Source organism: Canis lupus, chromosome 4, assembly GCF_011100685.1.
Source record: "Canis lupus familiaris isolate Mischka breed German Shepherd chromosome 4, alternate assembly UU_Cfam_GSD_1.0, whole genome shotgun sequence".
Taxonomy (NCBI): Eukaryota; Metazoa; Chordata; class Mammalia; order Carnivora; family Canidae; genus Canis; species Canis lupus.
This window is the reverse complement of record NC_049225.1, coordinates 37,775,436-37,783,476: the sequence shown is the minus strand read 5'-3', so window position 1 is coordinate 37,783,476 and position 8,041 is coordinate 37,775,436. Positions and strand designations below refer to the sequence as shown.

Genomic DNA, 8,041 nt, shown 5'->3' with positions numbered 1-8,041 from the left:
CAACTGCTGAGCCACCCAGGTGTCCTGGTGCTCTTTTTTTAAATTTAAATTTTAGGTAGTTTACAGTGCAATATTAATTTATGGAGTAGTATTCAGTGATTCATCACTTACATACAACACCCAGTGCTTATAACAAGTGCCCTCCTTAAATACCCATCTAGCCCATCCCCCCATGCACCTCCCTCCACCAACCCTCAGTTGGTTTTCTATCATTAAGAGTCTTTATGGCTTGTTTCCCTCTCTCTTTTTCTTTTACCCCTTCCCATATGTTCCTCTGTTTTCTTTCTTAAATTCCACTTGAGTGAGATCATATGGTATTTGTCTTTCTCCGACATTTCACTTAGCATAATACCCTCTAGCTTCATTCACATTGTTTCAAATGTCAGGATTTCTTTTTTGATTGCTGAGCAATATTCCATTGTATATATATACCACCTCTTCTTTTTCCATTCCTCAGTTGATGGACATTTGTAGGTGCTCTTTTTTTTTTTTTTTTTTAGATTTTATTTATTTATTCATGATAGTCACACAGAGAGAGACAGAGAGGCAGAGACACAGGCAGAAGGAGAAGCAGGCTCCATGCAGGGAGCCCGACATGGGATTTGATCCCGGGTCTCCAGGATCGCGCCCCGGGCCAAAGGCAGGCGCCAAACCGCTGCGCCACCCAGGGATCCCTGTAGGTGCTCTTTTAAAAATGGGAACTTTTGGGGGCACCTGGGTGGCATTGTCGATTAAATGTGTGATTCTTGGTAATGGCTTAAGTCGTGGTCTCGGGATCATGAGATGGAGTTACGCTCAGGTTGGAGTCTGCTTGGGGTTTCTCTCTCTCCCTCTTCCTCTCCCCCTCCATACCACATGTACTCTCTCTCTCAAATAAATATTTTAAAAAATTAATAAAACTAAAAATGAGAAGTTCTAGGGGCCTGGTTAGCTTTGTCAGTAGAGCATATGAATATTAATCTCAGGATCATGAGCTCAAGCCCCAAGTTGGGTGAAGAGTTTACTTAAAAAAATAAAATAAATGAATTAGCTATAAAAAGAAATGGGAAGTCCTAGCAATACTGATCTTACATGTAAGCCATCAGCTAGGGCTAAAAAGCAGAATCCACCTTTGCACAGAGAATGAACTCTCCAGTTTGCCACATTGTGTTCTCTACACTGAGGCAAATTCTTACTGGTAGATTAAAAAAATAAAATATTTTTGTAACAATGTCTTAATTCAAAGAAAACAGAAAAGTAGACCAAGAAAGGATGTATTTCTTTGAGGAAGTGAAAAACATTCCATGGTTTTTAGTAGAACTACAAAGTTTATCTGTTGAAGGAATATATCTTAAACCAGAATTATGCAATAACTCCAGAGGGTGTATGATTTTACAATCTCTCATCTAGTTTGGCTGCATCCAACATTATCGAAGATATTGAATAGTACTAGGTCTCCTTTGCGGTTTGAGTTGATGTAAAAGGCACATCTGTTTACTTCCAAATTGACCTTAAAGGTCTAAGAAAAATTCAAGGTATTGCTATTAGTTATGCAGCTTGTGCCGACCTGGTTAAGATCTACATGATACAGGCCTGTAAGAAGTGCCCTTCCATCCCTTAATGTAGTCCTCACATAACTAACTTCAGCTTTCAAAGCACCTCTTGTCCTATCTTGCCTCATCAGACCTTTAAAGTGGGTAGGGGTGGGATTCCACGGATGCTGAGCCAGAGTGACTTCCCAGGTACACATACAGGTAGTCTGGGAAAAGCAGACACCAGACCCAGACCCCTCTGCCTTGTCCAGGCCTTCTGGAGGGGGACAGAAGCAGATGGCAGAAGGAAAAAAAAAAAAAAAGTGTAATTGAAAAAGAGATCTAAACAGAGGTGGCAGTTTGAAGGGTCAGGGAAAGTGCAAAGGAAGTCAGACAGTGAAGGGTAGAAATAAGGCAGTGGAAAGGGTGAGGGACTACCTCCAAGGAGATGAGCTGAGGCAGCATGTCTGTCAGTGGCCTCGGGGGAACCCCATTCCACCAATGGCAAAATGGCCCAGAGAGGAGGTGGTTTGTCCAAGGACGTCCAGCACTTTTCCAGGTGGGCACTGGACCCTGAACCCAAGTATCCCGATCCCAGTCCAGGATTTTCCCTCTGTCTATCAAGGGATGTCGGGCCAATGGGCCTGAGGCAGGTAGGGGTACAGTCACCACCTGAGTGGATGGAAAGCTCTGCCCAAGGCTGGTAGCGCCATTAACCGTCAAAGTCTCAGGTGGCCAAGTCCAAACAATCCTAACAAGCGACTCTGAAGCCCCGATTTTCACGTGGCTGAAGCCTTTCACAACTTACAGCTCCAGACGGCATCAGAAATACCTAACCACACTATTCAGGGTCTTTCGGAATCTCCTGAGAGATGGTCAGGCGCTCTTGAAAACGTCATGGAAGGAATCAAACATCAGACGCCCGATATTTTGGAACGGCCACAATCTCCTAAGAAATACTCTGGAATATGGGAGACTATGGGAAAGTGGTTTAGGAAACAGACGAAAACTGCCAATTGGCATTCGGGAATTTCCGGAGCTTCTCGAGGAGCCCTCGGGACCTCTCGGCAATTTGCGATCTTATTCAGGAGCCTTGGGTCTGAGCAGATCCATTCGTCGCCCACAGCGTTCAGAGCGACAGCCTCTCGGCCATTTACGGAAGTGTTCGGGATTGCTCGAGAGTGGCGCCCTCTGACGGCGGGAACTGTCACCACGAGCACCCCGGTGACAGAACGCGCAAAACGCGCAGACGCAGCTGCGCGCCCGCGGCCGTTCAGACCGGACGTGGTTGCTGCTGAGGTCATTTCCGGCGGGTGACGGTGCGGACGGGTCAGAAGCGTAGAGGCGGCGGCAAAATGGCGGCGCCTGAGGAGCGGGATCTAACCCAGGAGCAGACAGAGAAGCTGCTGCAGTTTCAGGTAGCAGCGAGTACTCGGTGCAGGAAATGCCGTCACGGGCTGGGGAGTGGGCCCCTGTTGGAGCCCAGAACCTCCCTCAGATTGGGCCCGAGATTCTCCTCAGATCAGCGGCGGCCCCCTCCCCCCCAGACGCCAACTGCCCTGCTGCTCCCGGCCCCCGAGCCTCTGTCGGTCCTCCGCCTTCCAGCCAGGACTGCGGCCCTCTCATCACCCCTCCGCGGGTCAGCTTCTCTGGTTTCCCTTAGCAACACCCGTTCTCTACCATTCTTCCCAGCCCAGTTACCCGTCGGACCCTCTCCGCCCTTCGACTCTAGTACTACCCAGATGCTTAATCCCCACCGCGGAGCTGGCCTCGTTTCGGGTCTCTGGAAAACCTACCAGGATCCCATGCTATTTCTGCAAATATATATTGATGGCCTCTTGGGTGCCTGGTCCTGTGTTGGGCGCTCTGGTGGGGGAGGTGGCAGACCTGGCCCCCGCCCTAAAGGTGTGGGAGGACACCACCTAAGGAAACCAGGCAACAATTTTAAGTATCAGTGGCTTCTGACGGGGTTTACTACCCTGGGCTTATTCCTGGACTCACGTTCTTGACAGTGCTTGACGTGGGTGGTAACTTGCAGAAATCTGCCTCCTTTTAGTGGTAGTCGTGTTAAGAACTTTTGGCACTAAGCACTTACTTCTGAGTTGGAGAAAACGATTGGAGGAGACCAATAGGGTGGGTAACCTTGGCCCTTTATCACCCTAATGGATACCAGTTTCCTTATTTCTAAAGTACTTCTCGTAAAAATGTCTACCCCCTAAGGATATCGTGAGCTTAAAATGAGTTTATGGATCTATGAAGGGCTTTGTAAACTGTGAAATGTTCCCAAGCGGTATTGCTACTATTCATCATTATTTAACTTAGGATAGAGTAAGTTAGTGGTACACTTTCTTCCGAATATAAAATGTGCTGAATATTCATTAATTTGGCATTATTTACCAAGAACCTTAGTGCTCAGGCACTGCTAGTTCAAATATCATTTATGGAGTACTTACCATGCTGTAAATACTTTGCTAAACACATAACATACTAGATCGTATTTAATACTACAAACCTTGAGATTCATGCTGTTACAAGGCCTATTTTACAGATGAGGAATATGAGGCTTAAGGAAGTAACATACTTAGGTTTCATAGCCAGTAAGTGGTAGTATCAGATTTAAAGCCAGATCCATCTTTCCAGAACCTTTCCTGAGCTCTTGACTTGAGAAATTGAGGACACAGCAAATTAGGATCAGAATGAATTAAACAATAGACAACCGGCTTCCTCTTCTTGGTGGACCACTTATTTCAAAGTTTTGTTTAATTTGGCAGGACATTTTACCCCTTACAGCTCTTTAGGGATAAGGTTCCAGATTAAGTATTCTGAGGTGATATGAATTATGTCATGATATACTTGGGCTGATGCTCCGAAGACATGAAAACGTAGTATTTCTGAGGTACAGTACATGGATACCTCTGTTTTGTCTTCATTGGACGCTTATATTGGTAAGAGGTGAGTAGTAGGTTAAAGTTGTATTAAGATTGCTTTGTGAGGAGTACCTTGATTGGCTTAGTCAGTAGAGCATGCAACTCCTGATCTTAGGGTTGTGAGTTCAAGCCTCACATTGGAGGTAGAACTTACTTTAAAAATAAAACCAAAAAAGTAGATTGCTTTGTGAAATTGGATTTACCAAGGCAAATGCATTTTGCATTTTTGTGTTCTTTAAGCAGTTGCTGGATCAGGTTCATCATTCAATTGCCATTGAACGTTCTTTGAAACTTACTAGATGTCAAGCATTATACCAGATATTTAATGTATTTTAACTCTTAAACCTCTTAACACTAAGGAATTAAGCCTCATTCGTTTTGTTAATGAAGAAACGGATTCTGAGAGATTAAATAACTCACAAAAGTATTAAGTGGCAGAGATTTAGAGATCCATACCCATAATCCTCTAACGTATAACCTACTGTAGAAGCAAGCTAACATACATACGTGAATAATGAGTATCTTGCGGTATATTCGTGCTTATAGTATGCTATGATATAAACAAAGTGCTATGGGAATTTATGGAAGGATAGGAATATTCCTGGAGGTAGGAGGAGGAGAGAAGAGAGGATGACCTAGTAGTTAACCATTTATTTATTAAGTATCTACTGTGCCTTAGGCATGGTGCTTGATAGTTTATAACTATTACACTTAATTCTCAAAATAGCATTATAAAGTGCCATAGATGATAGAGCTGCTCCTAAGTGAGGAAACCGATCTATTGAAGTATTTGCCTAAGTTCATTGAGCTATTAAATAGGATGGAATTAGAATTAGAACTGTAGTGGGTCTGAATCGGACTTTAAGGCTGGGTTCTTTCCACTGTACTTTGCTAATTTTGAAGGAGGAATAGAATTTCAACAGGTAGTAGGCAGAGGGATGCTCAAAGCTGAGGAAATGGCTCAAGCAATGTATGAAGATGGAATAGTGTGGAATGTTTGTTGTGATGGATTGAGAGAATTGGAAGTGGAAAATATGATTGGAAAGGTAAATTAGAGTCAGATTTTGGAGGCCTTTCAAAGCTTTGCAAAATGATTTAAATTTTACTCTGTATACATAGGGAGCCATCAAAGGTTTTTTTCAGCTAGAGAATAGCATAACACTTAAGTTTCAGGTTTCCTTCACTAACGCTTTGGAGTGTGTGCTTGGAATATCCATAGGAGTCAGGACAGAACCGGGTGGTACTGCTAGGCACGAATTCTCAATAATATTGCTTCATTTGATGTATTGAAATTAGCAAAAGTAAAATATTTTAGAAATCTTAGGTTTCCTCTGTTTCATTTTTTTTTTTTTATGACATGTGATTTGACTGGAACTTCCCAGAGTATATTTATCGTGTTTCTCAGACCATTTGATTTTTTCTAAGATTTTTTTTTTTTTTTTTTTAAGATTTTATTATCTATTCATGACACACAGAGAGGCAGGGGGAGGAGAAACAGGCTCCATGCCTGGAGCCCGATGTGGGACTCAATCCTGGGACTCCGGGATCACGCCCTGAGCCAAAGGCTCAACCACTGAGCCATCCAGGCGTCCCTCTAAAATTTTTTTCTAATTATCCTTTTCTTCTGTTTATTTTGGAACCAATTGAATATGAATGCACATGTTTGTTTTAAGCTGTTTCAAATGGAAGAGAATAGGTCTTAAGAGTTAATGCAGATATGGGTAGGGTTACTTTATTGAACCCCATTTTCCCAAATATCCAAATATAACAGACTCCTCTAGTGCCTTGGTTTACTGCTTTTAGGTTGCTGTTTGAACACCTGGAGAAAAATGACATGGACAGAGAGAAGGGACTAAAGGAGCTATATGCAAGGCCAGGAGGAAGAAATGATTCCTTTCTGCTTTTGTATGGGAGTAAGAAATTTCCTTCCCTTCCCTTCCCTTCCCTTCCCTTCCCTTCCCTTCCCTTCCCTTCCCTTCCCTTCCCTTCCCTTCCCTTCCCTTCCCTTCCCTTCCCTTCCCTTCCCTTCCCTTCCCTTCCCTTCCCTTCCCTTCCCTTCCCTTCCCTTCCCTTCCCTTCCCTTCCCTCTCTTTTCTTTTCTTTTCTTTTCTTTTCTTTTCTTTTCTTTTCTTTTCTTTTCTTTTCTTTTCTTTTCTTTTCTTTTCTTTTCGATTTTATTTGAGAGAGAAGAGAGTGTGAGCAAGGGGGAGAGGCAGAGAGAGAAGCAGACACTGCCTAGCAGGAAGCCCTATTGTGGGGGCTTGATCTCAGGACTCTGAGATCATAACTTGAGCCAAAGGCAGATGCTTAACCTATTGAGCTATCCAGGTGCCCCAGGAGTAAGACACTTCTTTCCTTTTAAATGAATATTAAGGTGTGATCTTTGTTCTTTTAAATTATAGAAAGTTAAGCCTGAACTCTGGCCTTAGAGTCAAGCTTCTCATTCACTTTAAAAATCTCTCTTTTTGGCTTCATCTCTTTATTACCTAAAGGAGAAAGAATAATACAATGCTCTTTGTTCATGTATTTAAAAAAAAATCAGAGAGATCAGTTTGAATTTTTTGCCCAGGAATTTGGTATTGTAGAAAAGCCATGAGCTTTGAAACTTGGGGCAAATCGGAATTAGCCTTTCAACTTAGCTTCTGATGAGTTCTGTGACCTTGGCCTTGTTCCCACTTTTTTGAATCTTTTCTTATCTATAAAATGGGGATACTATTACCTAATTCACAGAGATTTTGTTTTTTACTTAAAAAGAAATTTTACTTAATGCATACTTTATGCAAGTCAGCAATGTAAAATTATAAAAGGGTAATGAAATTTCATCTTATTTCCCTCTCCTCTTTCTCGGTTTGTTGTGTGTCTTTGTATACTTTTTTCTTTGTGTATATAGATACACATGCTTAATGTCTAAGTTCTCTTACTCTTCATTTGACTTATTAGTTGGAGCAGATGGCTTCTTTTTCCTAAGATCTGCTCTGTAATATGTCTAAGTATTTTTGTTTTTACCAGATGAGTTGTATTCTTGACAAGAGTCAGTTGTATTGCTCCCAAACCATTGTGTGCTGGTTATATTTGTCATAAAAATATAATACATAAGCCCGTAAAATATCACTGCAAGAGTTTTTATATGAAAACTAAATTAAATTCTTTGGAAAAGATGTATAGGATCAAGTTGCTAAAAAAATTGCTCTTAAGTTAGGTGTGGGCAGGATGGGTGTAAAGATAACTTTGAGAAAAATCGAGAATCAGTATTGTGCACTTAGTGCTTATTAGCAAGTGCTTGGAGTTCTTGCACTCCAAGAAATTAAGTCAGTGATTTATGGATATGGTTTATGCTAGAAAGGCTCCAAAGAATGCCAGTGGACGCATTCCCTAAAGAAAAGGGTAGGCTTTCATCAAAAGATTGCTGCAAAAAACCTAGGGTTTTATGTTTTAAATGAAATATTTAAGTAATGTATGAAATGTTTTTATTCCTCACTTTATGTCACTTTTTAATTGACTAGTAAGTCTTATTCTCATTGAGTAAGAGCTTTTGCTGTCTTTGTCTTAATAGAGGTAGGATCATGTTAAAATTATGAAGGTCAAAAAATTATGAAGGTCAGC

The 8,041-nt window shown here is 41.8% G+C and overlaps 1 protein-coding gene across 7 annotated transcripts in view; it reads left to right on the top strand.

Moving 5' to 3' along the window:
• The first annotated feature begins 2,780 nt into the window (after positions 1–2,780).
• Positions 2,781–8,041, top strand: part of FAF2 (Fas associated factor family member 2) — a 91,339-nt gene continuing 86,078 nt past the window's right edge. For 4 of the 7 annotated variants that reach the window (XR_005358143.1, XR_005358146.1, XR_005358144.1 and 1 more), the window contains exon 1: positions 2,781–2,929. Coding sequence is in view for 2 of the 7 variants with exons in the window: in XM_038534697.1 (XP_038390625.1) it covers positions 2,867–2,929 (63 nt within the window). In the remaining 5 variants the exon portion in view is untranslated. Of the gene's footprint in view, positions 2,930–6,241; positions 6,352–8,041 lie in introns of all 7 variants that reach the window. The other 3 variants (XM_038534698.1, XM_038534697.1, XM_038534699.1) reach the window with 3 other exon arrangements.